The 16,938-nt window shown below is 40.6% G+C and overlaps 1 protein-coding gene across 2 annotated transcripts in view; it reads left to right on the top strand.

The window, feature by feature from the left end:
- CNST (consortin, connexin sorting protein) overlaps positions 1-16,938 on the top strand; it is a 124,850-nt gene that overhangs the window by 86,831 nt on the left and 21,081 nt on the right. For both annotated transcript variants that reach the window (XM_063443198.1, XM_063443197.1), the window contains one exon: positions 4,711-5,495. In XM_063443198.1, the coding sequence (XP_063299268.1) occupies positions 4,711-5,495 (785 nt within the window). The remainder of the gene's footprint in view (positions 1-4,710; positions 5,496-16,938) is intronic.

The following is a 16,938-nucleotide window of genomic DNA, read 5'->3' as shown; positions in this document are numbered from 1 at the left end:
CTCTTGTCTGCCATAAAGGTCCGCCGTCAGGGACTCCATCGCGTGGATTTCCTCCACCTTTGTTATCCATTGCTGGAGGGTTGGCGCCCCCCTCTGTTTCCACATTGCGGGGAGAAGGGCCTTAGCCGCATTAAGCAGTGGTAAAGTTAAGGACTTCTTATAGGTCTTGATGGGAACGGGGGTGTGGTGTAACAGCATCGTTAGGGGGTCTAAGCGCACCATTTTAATCTTTAATGCTGTATGCACTCAGGTTTCAGCATGACAGCATCATCCATTATAATTACATTATTACTATACATCAGCTAGGATGGGAACTAAATGATGTTATGCAATATTATTTTGTAAAATGGAAAATGCAGTTAATGTAGTGTGTTCCACATTTAGAGAGAGAGAGAGAGAGAGAGAGTGTGTGTCTGTCTGTCTGTCTGTCTGTCTGTCTCTTGTGTGTTACCTTCAGGGTCAAATTAATGTTTGCTGCTCACCACCAGAGCTGAAAAATATTTGTTTCTTTTCACTTGTCAATCACAGGCTTGTGGACATGTCATGTCTTGCCCAGTAATAGGTTAAATGTTTCATGTTCTCATAACCATCACATAATTCGCTTGGTTAGTACCTATTCAAATATCAGACTTAAATATTTGAATTCACAATTTGTATTTTCATCTTGGTATTTGCATTTTCAAGATTCATAAAATTATAATAACTTGGTTAGGTAATGTTATACACACCCCAGGTCATACTTAAAATGAAACTAATCAAAATTAAAGGAACTCTGTTGAGTTAGAATTACATATCTAGGAATCCTATGCCTAATTAGTCCAGTTGTACTATAGCTTGGGGTATGTGGTCATAGTGAATTTCTTTTGTATGTGTGGCTTTTAAATGTAATCAATTATTGATTTTAATTCACTTCTCTAAGATCATCTGTACTTTTATGGATTGTATGGCACTGGCTAGTCATGACACTCTCATGAATTTAAGATGCATTTATCATCACTGATCTATGTCACTTGTGACCATTTTTATGATTCAGTGCCACATTATGTAATGTAACATAACATTCTGTTTTTACAAGTGTCTGCTTAAAGGGAAGCACAATAAACAGTACCGTTTTTATTATAGTGGTTGTGGTGTAATTACTTTACTGGTACAGTCATACAAGCTTTTGGTTGTTTTGTTCCTGAAATACACACTGTTAAGAAATATGACATATACACTCATGTGTTTTCCTATTATGCTCTTGCAGATTACACATCTTCATTTTCTACCGGTGTATGTATTATACAATGCACATACAGTCATGGGCTTTATTTTTGTTAAATCATGACACTGTATTTGTCATGTGTTGTTCATCTGAGATTGTATTTACCTAATTTTAAGACCTGCTAAGGAACAGATGAGTCCTGATATGTAAAACCGTAGAAATCAAAGAAGGTGTACTTGCTTTTTAACCCCTTAAGGACCAAACTTCTGGAATAAAAAGGAATCATGACGTGTCAGACATGTCATGTGTCCTTAAGGGGTTAAATTATTTAATGTCTTAAATATAACTAGTGTAAATGTTCAGTTTGGCATGACATGATAACATAGTTCAAATTGTCTCTTGTTAGTGGCCATTACTATTCCAAAAAATCAAATTGTACTTGCACTCAATCACACCTTAGGTGCAAGTATCTGGGTAACCTCTCAAGACCCACATTGAAATAATAGAGAATACCAAAATGATACCGCACTCAATTTTATAGCAAAATAGAAAAAGGTTAGTTTATTAGCACAACATAGTGGTATAGGAAAGAGTGCTAATTGATCCTATGTACAGATAAATATATATCCCAGTTAACATAACTAGCCCACCAAATTTAATGTGCAAGACATTACTTAAAGTGCTTAGTGTTAAATCACCATAAGTATTATGAATCTATAAACTAAAGTCAGGGCCGGCCTTAGGCCTTCAGGCGCCCTGTGCGAAAAATTTTAACAGCGGGGAAGATGGGGGGCACTATAGGGATAGATAGGAAGCAGGGGTAATATTGGGGGAGCAGAGGCACTATAGTGGTAGAGGGGAGGCACTATAGGGATAGATGGGGAACAGGGTACTATGGGGGGAGCATGGGCACTATGGGGGTAGATGGGGCACTATAAGGATTGATGGGGAACAGGGGCACTATAGAGGTAGATGGGGGGCACTATAGGGATAGATGGGGTACAGGGGTACTATAGGGGGAGCAGGGGCAGGGGGGCACTATAGGGGAAGCATGGGCACTAAAGGGGTAGTTGGGGGAGCAGGGGCACTATAGGGGTAGATGGGGGGCACTATAGGGATAGATAGGGAGCAGGGGTACTATAGGGGGAGCATGATCACTATGGGGGCACTATAGCGATAGATGGGGAACAGGTACTATAGGGGTAGAGGGGGGCACTAGGGGGGGAGCAGGGGCACTATAGGGATAGATGGAGAACAGGGGCACTATAGGAGTAGATGGTCTCACTTACCAGGCAGCAGATTTGGGCCTAGGTTAACCCCGCCTCCGCCGGCCACTTAGCTCCGCCTCCTACAGGCTCTCTCTGCTAAGCCCGAGTAGAGGATAGGGAGGGGGCAGGGAGTGTGTGAGCTGTCTGCCACAAGGCGCCCCCTGCTGCCATGGCGGCCTGTGCAACCGCACAGCTCGCAAACCCCAAAGGCCGGCCCTGACTAAAGTACAAACAATATAACACCAGTTATATAGAACACCAATATAACACATATACAATCACAATACTGCCTGCCAATAGTTCCTATGCACAAAGCAAATAACTAGGATAAATAGAGGGCACACAGATGCCAGTAATCTGTGCCACAGAGTTCCTGAAGTATACTTAAAGTGTCAGTGATCTGTCCCAATCCTGAGTGTATGGCGGTAGATCCAATACAGAAAAAATGAAAAACAAAATGCAAAATATAAAAAAATATGAAAAAAATACATGTATTCAAAAAATAAAAAAAAGTTCTGTAGTAAAGTCTAGGTTAGATCTCACCCAAAAGTATTTCCACAAATACACCTGAGTGCTGGAGTGGGCTTATATCTTTTTGCAAATGATTATGAAAACACCATGCAAAGAGACAGGAACCAGGCACCTTCTTAGTTTATGCTTCAGTGAGCAAAAGTGGGTTGTTCTTCATCTTCATCGCAGTCAGATGGGTCAGAATACCAGGGCCAGTAAATTATTTAACCAGTGGTCATGTGGGGAATTCCCTCCCTCCCTAATGTTCTATGTCCACTATGTTTAGTTAACTGCAATATCACTTTTAAAGAGTGGCGTTGCAGTAATACAACTTGAACGTTTTGCTCTAGGCATTAGGACCACAGGGCCCTCCTTACAGAGAGAAAATTTAGACCTGATCTCTTACAACTACATAAACAGTAGTGGTGTCTCCTTAAATAGAATAATACATTGACCTGGCCAAAACACATTCAACTACACTGTACATTATTGCCTTCATAAGCGTTACCACTATACCTTTGGCACAGCAGTACAGACTGCATTTGGAGGAAAGGAGAGGCGGCGTGTAGTCACCCTGCCTTCAAGTGGTAAGGCAGCAATCCACAAAACCAAGCCATTCACAAGGAATTGCAGGGTGACTTTAGTGTCATTTTAGCTTGTGTGTGTGTGGAGTCTGTCTATTTTAGCACTTCATATTGTGCAAACAGACATTTTAACATATGGCAAATTTTAATCTGTACATTTGGTAACAATTTTGCCTGACCAATTGTATAGGTATCATTTATACCTACCTGAATGTGAAATTTTCATCCACATGATTAGCAATCCCACCTGCAATCAAAATTAAGCTAGGATTCCATTGCTTGTCAATGACCACAAAATATGCACTTGAGGCTATGCAATATAGTGCAAATAACAGAGAAAGCAAGTGTAAAAATAGCCACGTCCCACATGTTCTCCATGCCAGCATATGTTTCAGTTTCATTTAAAAGCTTTTTTTCCTGTTTTTATTTTTTAAAGAAAGAAACTGATATCAATATGAAGCAGCTGTGTCCCTTTAAGTCTGTGGGAATAAAGAAAAATATGATAACATCTCTTTATATCTAATTAGATCGTATCCCTGTTCCTTTATTTGTTTGTTGTTGCACTGACTGCCCCTTTACACCATCTATGTTAAACTGACAGAGAGCCAGCATCAGTGCTCTTTTTCCATTTAATCTGACCTTTGCTCTAAACCCCATCTGCTTCATTTGTCACTCGCATTGATTTCCAATGGGTTGTACTTTCAACACGTAATGAGGAAACTGTTTTGATGGGACATATTCTGAACACAGGGTAGCACTTTGCATGCAGGGTGGAAAAAAAACCCAACACAAAACATTTCCTTTTGCTGGTTAGCACATGAAGCAAACGCATGCTTTTGTAATGCTACCGCTTTGTCCTTTCTTCTATGTGTGTGTGTGTGTCATTGCTAATTGCATGTTAGCTCACTTGTATGTGAACAAATGACACGTGTGGCCTGGAGAGGAGGAGAAAGGAGTAGCTCATTAATTATTAAATGCTTGTTTTCTAAATTTAGCTACAGTCTAGTCATTCTTAGTGGAGATACAATATGCATTTAAAGTGTAAGGCCTATCGTGTTATCAAGTGATAGCTTGCCATTGTGCAGTGCTATTTAAGTGGGAAAAATGTACTTAAACAATTTTTTTCCCCCCTGTTAATGTTTAGACAGAGAAAGTCGATCTGGCTGCAAACCGACAAAAGACAGGAAACCTGGACTGGCAGCAATGACTGAGAACTCACCCAGTGATTCTAGAACTGCAGAAGAAATGACCACGGCAGCTGACCATCAAGCTGAGCCTGGACTGGGACACACAGAGGACCATCAGCCTGGCAGCTCAGAAGGCAGGTCTGAGGCTCACACCCAGTCCACTGGGACAGGAGGCAGGGCTAATACTGTAAGCTTGTCCTCTGGGGATGATGTAAAGAATAACAAGCTTCTGCAACCAGAAGCAACACCTCACTGTAGAGATGTGTCCGATATAGAGACGTTCCCCACGGATCGCAGCGGAAAACAACCAGGGAAACCAATGGTAGACAAATTAATTTCAGCAGGCACAGCTCATGCATGTTGTGTGTCAGGGGCCCAAGGCGATCTTCCTGGAGAGAGTAGCAACCTTGACCACACTGCCGAGGTAAGCAGCAGTAAAGAGGAGGAACATTGCACAAGTGCTGCTGGAGATACTAAGGACGCACCTCCAAACAAGTCGAACTCTGTAGATACTGAGGACCCACACCCGCCTTCCACTGCTCAACAGGTATGCCCACAGGAGACAGAGCAAGCAGCTGAACAGCAATTAACAGTTACATTTTCAGCCAGCCTCTTGAACGGAGACTTGAAAGACAGTGACAATTTTCTGGGCTTCCAGGAGTCTGAAGACGACATGTCACCAAGCCCAGGGAATCATTTTCTTTCACTGGATGAGCTTGCAAAGAGGATACAAGTTGAGGAGGTAAGTGTGTTGGTGTGTTTGTTTATTTATTTCATTTTTTATTGTATTTATTCATTGGAAAATGTGCACACACTTTCTTATCATTTGTTTCCTCTTTTCTCAACCCTTCATTCTAACCAACAGGACTGCTATGATAAAATATTAAAAGTTTCTGGTGCTATTCTGAAAATTGGCAACACAGATGCAGTATATTTCCTGGATCCTACTTTGCACTATTTGAACTCCTATTCTTATTGTATTTTGCATGAAAAGGGATCAGGAATTGCACTGGTGCAATAGACTAATAGATGTGTGTATATATCTGAGCACAGATTGTTTTAGAACCATATTAAATAAGAAGTTTAATAAGGCACTATAAATGGGTAAATCAGTTTGTAAATCAGGAAACAATATAGAAATGTATCTTTAATGGAAGGGTAGTAGTAGGTGCCTGGAATAATAATCTGGGGAAAGCAGTGGCAGCACATATTTAAAGAATTTATAGGGTATACATACATAATATGTTTTATAAGAAGAAATTGATATAAGCTTTTTCGACAGAATAGGTGGGGTGTATTGATTCTTACCTGTCTGTTTATTTTACATATCTAGTGTACCTTACAGCAGGATAGATGTATTTATGTTTTCCTGGCTGTATAAGAGCTTATCTGGAATTAGAATCTTCTGAATCCTTTGCTCTATTTGAATGGTGGTTGTTTTAGTCTTTTCATATATTCTTTTATCGCTCTGTTTTGCAGTATAGGTGCTGATTGATTCACATCAGTACACAAAACCAACTAGTTTAGATTTGTAACTGGCAGCATATGGTGGGGTTTATTCACGGAACTGGAAATTGTGGGAAAACTACTAGGAGACTTGCACATAGCTGAGCTTAAAAAGTAGCTGAGTAAGATATATATTTTTTATATTTCAGCCTACAATGTGCAGTTCCCAAATTTTCATAAACCTGCATATGGTATCCTATGAGAGCATCTTTGAGTGATTCACACACTTCAGATAACACTCAGCTCTGTGTTTCTTCTTGTATTTAAGCTGCTTCGTAAATAAATTATGTGTTAGAACAGTTTGAGTTACTATCTTCTCTGAAGTGGTAAACAGACACGTGTGTTATGCAAGGAATATTCCTGTGACAAAATGTATAACTGCAGGCATAAACTCATAAAAGCCTTTTTAAATCACAAGGTGAACAGGAGGACCTGTAGCTTACCAGATCTGTAAAGTGCATGAGTCAAATTATTGTGTTAATAGAACAGATCCCTTCATTAGCCAGTATTTTGTGACACTAGAAAATCTCATGCTATCGCCACGTTGGTGTGCAGCTGTATCCAGTAATGCAAATGCTGCTGAAATGTACTAGATATTAAGAGCATTGCTTACGTTAGTATGATGTGCTTGGCATGCATAACTGTAGTTATTTGGCCTCTACATTCACTGTGGGGTCTTTGGGACCACTAAACGTCAGTACCAAAACAGTGTAGTACACATAAAAACGATAAGCAGTAAAATTAAGGAAAAGGGGAAATAATACTCATGACCTATTTTGGTGTATTCAGTGTTTTTTTTTTTATTATTCGAGCAATATGAAGCATGGTTTTTAATTCCATTGCAAATGTGTTTTAGTTGCAAATTTATTTATGATTTCATATATTATTTTAACACAATACAATGCAATAGAAAACATATCATACAAAGTGGCATTATGACAATCAATATATGTATAAATCACATACAGTCGTGAGCATGGTTCCCATACATAATAAATAACCATACAGCCACGTCACTTAAACAAACCATCACTAAGACGAACACTGCGACCGCGAGACCAATTACTACTTTAACTTGTAATATTCCCAATGTATTAGATAAAAATATGCTCTTTTTAGGGCTCAATATAAAGGGCAGTAACCTTTTCTATTAGTTCTCTCTATAAATGGATGAAAATCTATATCCCAAATGATAACTGTAAAGTAGCATATTTTTTTCCATCTCCAATTTATAAAACAATTTGTTTATGAATAATGCTTTTGTTGGAATAATTACTTGCTTCCAGTGTCGAGCAATTAATATTCAGGGCCGGTGCAAGGATTTCTGCTGCCCTAGGCAATGATCCGTTTTGCCGTCCCTTCATGTCACACACTAACTAACAGACACACACGGTGACACTCACTCATTGACAGACATTCATTCACTGACCGACACACTGACTCACTCACCGACAGACACACTCACTCACCGACAGACACACTCACTCACCGACAGACACACTCACTCACCGACAGACACACTCACTCACCGACAGACACACTCACTCACCGACAGACACACTCACTCACCGACAGACACACTCACTCACCGACAGACACACTCACTCACCGACAGACACACTCACTCACCGACAGACACACTCACTCACCGACAGACACACTCACTCACCGACAGACACACTCACTCACCGACAGACACACTCACTCACCGACAGACACACTCACTCACTCACCGACAGACACACTCACTCACTCACCGACAGACACACTCACTCACTCACCGACAGACACACTCACTCACTCACCGACAGACACACTCACTCACTCACCGACAGACACACACTCACTCACTCACCGACAGACACACACTCACTCACCGACAGACACACACTCACTCACCGACAGACATACACTCACTCACCGACAGACATACACTCACTCACCGACAGACATACACTCACTCACCGACAGACATACACTCACTCACCGACAGACATACACTCACTCACCGACAGACATACACTCACTCACCGACAGACATACACTCACTCACCGACAGACATACACTCACTCACCGACAGACATACACTCACTGGCAGACACACACACTCTTATTGACAGACATACACTCACACACTCACTGACACATACACTCAATCAGTGACAGACATACACCCAGACACTGACACATACACCCAGACACTGACAGATATACACCCAGACACTGACAGACATACACCCAGACACTGACAGACATACACCCAGACACTGACAGACATACACCCAGACACTGACAGACATACACCCAGACACTGACAGACACTCACTGACAGACACTCACTGACAGACACTCACTGACAGACACTCACTGACAGACACTCACTGACAGACACTCACTGACAGACACTCACTGACAGACACTCACTGACAGACACTCACTGACAGACACTCACTGACAGACACTCACTGACAGACACTCACTGACAGACACTCACTGACAGACACTCACTGACAGACACTCACTGACAGACACTCACTGACAGACACTCACTGACAGACACTCACTGACAGACACTCACTCACTCACTGAAAGACACTCACTCACTCACTGACAGACACTCACTGACAGACACACTCACTCACTCACCGACAGACACACTCACTCACTCACCGACAGACATACACTCACTCACTCACCGACAGACATACACTCACTCACCGACAGACATACACTCACTCACTCACCGACAGACATACACTCACTCACTCACCGACAGACATACACTCACTCACTCACCGACAGACATACACTCACTCACTCACCGACAGACATACACTCACTCACCGACAGACATACACTCACTCACCGACAGACATACACTCACTCACCGACAGACATACACTCACTCACCGACAGACATACACTCACTCACCGACAGACATACACTCACTCACCGACAGACATACACTCACTCACCGACAGACATACACTCACTCACCGACAGACATACACTCACTCACCGACAGACATACACTCACTCACCGACAGACATACACTCACTCACCGACAGACATACACTCACTCACCGACAGACATACACTCACTCACCGACAGACATACACTCACTGGCAGACACACACACTCTTATTGACAGACATACACTCACACACTCACTGACACATACACTCACACACTCACTGACACATACACTCACACACTCACTGACACATACACTCAATCAGTGACAGACATACACCCAGACACTGACACATACACCCAGACACTGACAGATATACACCCAGACACTGACAGACATACACCCAGACACTGACAGACATACACCCAGACACTGACAGACATACACCCAGACACTGACAGACACTCACTGACAGACACTCACTGACAGACACTCACTGACAGACACTCACTGACAGACACTCACTGACAGACACTCACTGACAGACACTCACTGACAGACACTCACTGACAGACACTCACTGACAGACACTCACTGACAGACACTCACTGACAGACACTCACTGACAGACACTCACTGACAGACACTCACTGACAGACACTCACTCACTCACTGACAGACACTCACTCACTCACTGACAGACACTCACTCACTCACTGACAGACACTCACTCACTCACTGACAGACACTCACTCACTGACTGACACTCACTGACTGACACACACTCACTGACACACACTCACTGACACACACACACACACACACACACTTACTGACAGACATTCAAACACTCACCTCCCTCGGGTCCAGTGTGGGGCAGCTCCTCACTCCTCCCGCCCGATGTTTAGTATGCCGGGGCCGGAATGACGTCATATTCTGGCTCCCGGCATCAGAGGGCGCGCGAGGGAGGAGTGAGAGGCTGCAAGAAGAGCCTCCCTCGCCGCCTTCTCTTTCCCCACTCTCCTCCGGTACCAGGATTTGATGGCAGAGCAGGCACCTGTCATCAAGGTAAGAATGTGCCTGCTCTGCCGTACTGTGACAGGGCTCCTCTGGGCGCCCCTACCTTCGGGCGCCTCGAGGAGCGGCCTTTGCTGAGGGGGGCAGCTCTAGAGCCGCTCACCCAGCGCTGAGGTTCAAGACAGTGGGAGCCCACTAGGAAATATCCCGGTGGGTGCCCCCAGCAGGCCGGGGCCCTAGTCGAACGCCTAACGGTGGCGCCTGCCCTGTTAATATTTTTTGCGTATATCAAAATATCTTGTTTTTTAACACCTACCGTACTATTTATATTTAACAGAGCAGTTTTTTTTTTTTTTTTAAATCAACGGTCTTCCAATAATATCCTTTACAGTTTTAAATACGGAGTCCCAAAATGTAACTATTCTAGGGCAATTGCACCATATATGTATGGTACATGGTTCCCTCCAGATGTAAACATCTCCAACAAACTGGAGAATTAGAAGGGGACATACTAGAAAGCCTTACTGGCACCATGTACCATCTGTACATGACTTTTACTTGTGTCTCTAAGATGTTAAGTCAATGTATATGTTTTTTTTATTTTTACAATTTATAGAGATCGCTAAATCTTTTTCCCATTGTTTCATAGGAGATGATTTCAATATTAAAGTTTTCATGTTTAATAATTCCCTTGCATTAGAAATAGATAATTTTTTACTTGTACCATTAAAAGTTTTCTTAAGTAGGTTAATTATATAATTATTCGACTTTAATAGATGTTCCTTAAGAAACCATTGAACTCAAATGTAGTTAAATATATATATTGTTGAGAGAGGTTCAATTTCTGCTTCAATTTATCAAAGGATAATATATGATAATTCTCGCATATTTCCCCTATTGTACATTCCCGTTGTTTAGTTCAACTTCTTATTTCAAAGTCAGGCGTTACTGTCTCCAATATTCCAATATTAGAACCTTCATAAACCTTATTAATTTTTAGATCTTTATTTATACCTTGCCATTCTTTCAAAATTTGTGATGTTATTAATAAATTCTTTGTATCATTAATGCTTGTCTTTCTTGTTATATTATTCCACAATATAAAATCCAGGTTATCAATGCCTACTATACTTGCTTCCAACTTATACCCCGCCTGATCCTTCAAATCACTGACTTGTAAGTTATGGGTGTGGATAATCATATTCCCTTAATAGGTGTTTCTGATTATCGGATATCCTATACCCCCCTGATGGTCTTTTTTGGACAAAATCCTAGTATTTATTCAAAGTCTTTACCTCTCCAGATATAATTAGTAAAGCTGGATTGTATGATATCTAACCATTGATTTGGGATTGCCAGTGGGATCATTCGAAATAAGTATGCCCACTTGGTGAGAATATATGCTTTGATAGTATTATTTCTCCCCCACCAAGAGATTTCATAATATCAAAGTTCCCTTAATAGCATGTTGGTATGGTTAATGAGTCTTAAAACATTTACTTACATTATCACTTTTGGATTTGCGGTAATATCTATACCCAAATATCGTATGGCCTTGGATGTCCAAGTAAAATCAAAATCTTTTAAGGTTATCGGCTTCAATATTTTTAATCAGAACGGATGTTTTATTCATATTTAATTTATAATTCGATACAATACTATATCTTTTAAATTCCTGCATTAAATGTGGTAGAGATGTGCATCTGTTACTGAAATAAGAATGTAATCAGCATATAGACATATCTTTAATAACCTGTCTTTTAATATCACCCATTTGATCTGAGGGTTGCTTCTTATATTGATAGCAAGGGGTTCTAGAGATAGTATATATAATAAAGGGGATATAGGGCACCCCTGCCTTGTTCCATTTGATATATTGAACCAATCCTTACAAAAATCCTGTCCCACCAATCTAGCTGAAGAATATAACGTACCAATTGCATTAGCTATCCAGCCACTTAGACCAAATCAGGCCAAAACCTTCCTCAAAAATCCCGATCCGACCCTGTCGAAGGCAGTTTTAGTTGACATTTGTATAATTTATATAACATATCATTTTTTTTATTTAGTTTTAAAAGAAGCTGGGACCCAGTATTCTAAACGCATAGAAGACACACTGCATTTAAAAATAAATGTTTTGGTTTTTTTTACATTAGAATGTTCTTTTAACTCATATCAGCTCATAAGTATGGTGGTTGGTCTTTACTGCGGTTATGTGAAATACACTCCTTGAGGCAGTGGTTATGTGAGCAGGCCTTAGTCTTTTGTTTGTCATTTACACCTGTATGTAACAAACATATATAGTTTTTATTTTGAACAAAGAACTACAACTCCCATGATGCTTTGTCATTGGTATTCTGCATATTGAATGCATGCAACTGTGTCTCTCAGTCCTGTAAGTGTGCTTGAATTAAGTACAGGACACTGTTTGCTTTGGTATATTTTCTCACATGTTGCAAGGATTATCCCTAGAACGTGAACAGGAATGCACAATGCAGTGGAAGCTCCTGAGGATCTATAAGCCTTAAAGCGCACCTGTCATGCCCATAACTACTATTTCTCTTTTAAAGGGCATCTCATTTTATCTGTATATTGTGCAAGCAAATGTATAGATTGGGAGATATAATACATAATACATTTTTAAAAAATAAATCTATATTAACATTTTAGGTAGATTAGGTGTGGAGTATTGCCTCTTACCATCCTGTTTATTTTACATCAGCACAGCCTACATACATATCGTGTTTACCTTACAGTAGGAGAGATTATTTTTTTCCTGGCTGTTTACAAATGGTTTTTTTTCTTCCATGTGTCAATCAATTCTTTGGCATAGAATTAATTGATAATGGAAAGCAAAAGAGACCTCCCACAGATGGTCGTCTGTTCACCACCCATGCTTTTGCTATGGTAACTCCCTAACCAGTGCTGTTAGCCTTGTCTAGGGTGTATATGATGCTGACAATGAATATAGTGTGTCTGCTTCATGGAGGAGGTTTGCCCTGCTTAGAATAGGGTCCTCAAGCAGAGTAAATCAGTGAAGAAGAGACTAGAACAGCCCACCTCTGTAATGAGATGGCAGAGGGTCAGGTAAATGACCACAGACCTTAAAGGTAGAGATAGATAGCTTTTTTGTTTTGTTACTGAAAATAAGAGTACATGTAACATGACCATGTTGTGTATTAATCTGTATTGAAGACATATTAGTGTACGTGCACTAGTCTCCCAACCCTGGGAAAGCATTGGATTGTCTGAGATCATCAATCTCGATAATCTCAGCCAAAGAAGCATGCCAGAAGGACCGGCACTGCGAGGTAGACATTGTAATACGCTGTAGTGTTTTGAATTCCTGATGGTTCACACTTAGTGAATATCTCTGTCAGAGTCACACTAATATTTTCAGAGCCAGGACACATTTCTAGTTTGTGTGAAGGAAAAGTTCCCAGTGAAAAACAGCAACTCTGCAACTCACAAGAAAGAGCAACTCTGTATCTGTTGGTTTATGTAATGTGTGGATCTTATTCATGGTTATATAGCATTGATTTTTTTTGTTAAGTAACTTTCTAGTTCAATCACAAGTGATTTTTAAAGCTTGTAAGGATTCTCATTACTGTTATTGAAACTACATAGTGTACATGATATCAGAATATCAATTTGCTAGATTAGATTATATAAATATTATGATATATAATAACTAAATGGTTCAGAATGCGGATTCACTGGAGTGAGTAACATAAGGGTAAGAATGTATTTGGCTGTACAGCTAGAGGCCAAAAGTGATTGGAACATTATAGTCACTAGAATCACTAGAGCTTAATGTGTGGTTCTGGTATCTATAGCATGTCCCTGCAGGTTGAGCACTGTAAACACTGCTTTTCAGCATCTCAAAGCTTTGCATGAAGGCGCTGAATGTTTCCGTAGAGATGCATAGATTCATGAGGAGATGTTGCTTGGCGCAGATGGGAGAGCCTTGGAGGGGGCGAAAAGATAAGTTAAAATATTTTATCTCAACAGAAAGGGGGACCGGGGAGGTACACATGTATTACAGCATTATAGTGTCAGGAATACATGTTTGTATTCCTGACGCTATAGTATTCCTTTAATACAGGGGTAGTCAACCTGTCCCTACCGCCAACTAGTGGGCATTTTTGGATTTCAGGTGGGCGGTAGTGGGTTCTGCATAAAACGCCCAGTGGACCTCGATGGCTGTGGACCAAAGCACACACACACTGCCCCCTCACACACTACACTTCTCACACACCCTACACTTCTCACGCACTTCCCCCCTCACAGACGCACAAGCACCATACACACACGCAAGGCACATCTCTCACATACACACACACACACACACAGTGCCCCACAGACACAAATAGAAAAATGTAAGTACATATTTAAAAAAAAAATAATCACACTTGCACTATAAAAATTGTTATTGTGGCACTGGTGGGCTGGAAGGAAATCTTACCATTAACAAAGATACAAAAGTGCAGTAGGTATTAACCATTTGGCAGCTGGCCAGTTCTTTCTGTTAAATTAAAAGGGAAGGGCGACATCTTAATGAGGCTAGTTATTAAATGGGAAGGGTGACCTAGTGTCAACCCAGTCCCCAATCCATGAGTGGCAGGTGTGGGATTCTAGTAGAATATAAAAAGGTCCAATTTTGTCACTAATTTGTGGCTAAGGGTCCCCAAGCTTCTAGCCACCTTCTTCCACAATAAAATACCAATAAGTCTAATAACTTATGGGGGGGGAGGGGGGGGGGGGAATTATACTTACGATCAAATGTCAACCAGCTCCGAAACACTCCCTCAAAAAAGTTACTTACATTCTGACCTTACTATTAAAATAAATACCCATTGTGCAAAAACCTGATGCCAAGCTGTAAACTGCACCGCAACAGAAACATTGGATTTACATGATCCCATTGCTTAGGAGTTAAAAAGAAATAAGAATATTTTTACCCCCCCATAGATCAATTGCCCCCTCCCCATCGCTGTTATTAGAGTGGTAGGGACAGGTAGGTTATTTTATTCAGGGAAAGGTTGCTAGGGGCTTGGTAACCCGTAGACACTGAGGGAAATAATGACACAAATTTGGGTGTGAGGGGAAAATGGTAAGTCCATCCCCCTCCAGTGTATTTTATTGTAACCCCATGCGTGGGTGGGTCCGAGGATCCCCCTCCGGTTTAATAAATAGCCACCAACTGCTAACCACAGGTATAGGGATGGGGCTTGTTATTTTACTCCTGGTAAAATAATCTTAGCTTCTCATTTTCTGGTTGATATAATGAGGAAACATTAATTTGGGTATTGGTAACATGTAAAGCCCAAGAAGTACTCATATACAAGAGAATGCTAAATTTAGCCTTCCTATAATCACTATAACCTTAATGGTCTGTGCTTTATCACTCTCGTTGAAACCTTAACCATGTTCCAAGGACACTTCATTTCCTTCACAGGTTTATAATCACTGGGGTAAGTTAGCACCTGTCGTGATCTTCTGTGAATGCACTTGTCCCACAGTTAATTTGTGTAATTTCCCACAGAGATTATGTCACAGTGACAGGTTGCATCAAGTGACTATATCCTATGTATACAAGCATACTTCTGTCATTATGCACTTGTATAGTGCTTAGGTAGACCATTGACGTGTTTGCTAAAATGTGAAGATAGTGCATCATTTTATTGCCTAGGAAGTAAAGCAGAGCGTGTCATGTGCCCTGTTATTCTAATTGAGCACTGCAGCCATGGTTTGATTGCTTTCTTGAGTTCAAGGCAATCCTTCTTGATCCTCTCTGCCTTGGATCCTTTTTTAATGTTATAATATTTGAAGAACATAAACCCAATCTCTGGAGTTTAATGAAATAATGCCTCTCTTTAAACAGGCATACACGTCTCTTTAAAGCATACAGAAACTGAGTGAATATTATTAATCTTTATATAGCGCCAACAAATTCCGCAGCGTTGTACATTGGGTGGACTAACACATAATTGTAACCAGATCAGTTGGACACACAGGAACAGAGGTGTTGAGGGCCCTAGCACAGTAATGTACCAAAAAGGATACAGACTTAGCCCTTAGCTAACCATGCCAAAATACCTGGGGGCTAGTACTGAAGTTCGAGCCTGAAATCTCTAGGTTTCCAAAACATGTCTAAGCAGACAAATAATACGTGGCCATTGTTTCAGGCAAGTATTCAAAAGATTGCAATTTGTGAGAATAAAAGGAAATTTCCATAAAGGTGTGGCATCCAATAACTGCAACTGCAACAGCAACAAAAAAAAGAAAATTATTATGAAAAAAATACTTGTACTTATTTTGATTCATATTAATAATGCAATACACAGGATCATAACATGGGTGACCATGCCAGCAGGCCTGCTGTAAGAAAAAATCTTTATGCATTTTATATTATTTAAAAATCTATTTGGGCAAAAGCAGCTCTATTAATTGAATATTGGCTTAAAATAGTAAGTATAGTACCAGTTATGCAAAGAGAAAGTACGTACATTTTTGTATGTATGTAGTCTGCTACATGAACATAGAAAATAAATTGCATGTATGGACAGTAGCACTTTCTTCGAGGGAGAATTGTAGATATTATGGAGGAAGATATATAATAGTATAAGGGTTCTTGTGCAGCACAGTTTATTAGATCTGTTCAATTAAATATTATATTGCTTAAGAAGTTATTTTTTCAGCAACATAATGGATTTGTTTTTCTGTCACCTGTTTTCATGTCTT

The sequence above is a fragment of the Pelobates fuscus genome, chromosome 2 (genome assembly GCF_036172605.1).
Source record: "Pelobates fuscus isolate aPelFus1 chromosome 2, aPelFus1.pri, whole genome shotgun sequence".
Taxonomy (NCBI): domain Eukaryota; kingdom Metazoa; phylum Chordata; class Amphibia; order Anura; family Pelobatidae; genus Pelobates; species Pelobates fuscus.
Note: the sequence above shows the minus strand (reverse complement) of the source record. Positions and strands in the feature narration are given on the sequence as shown.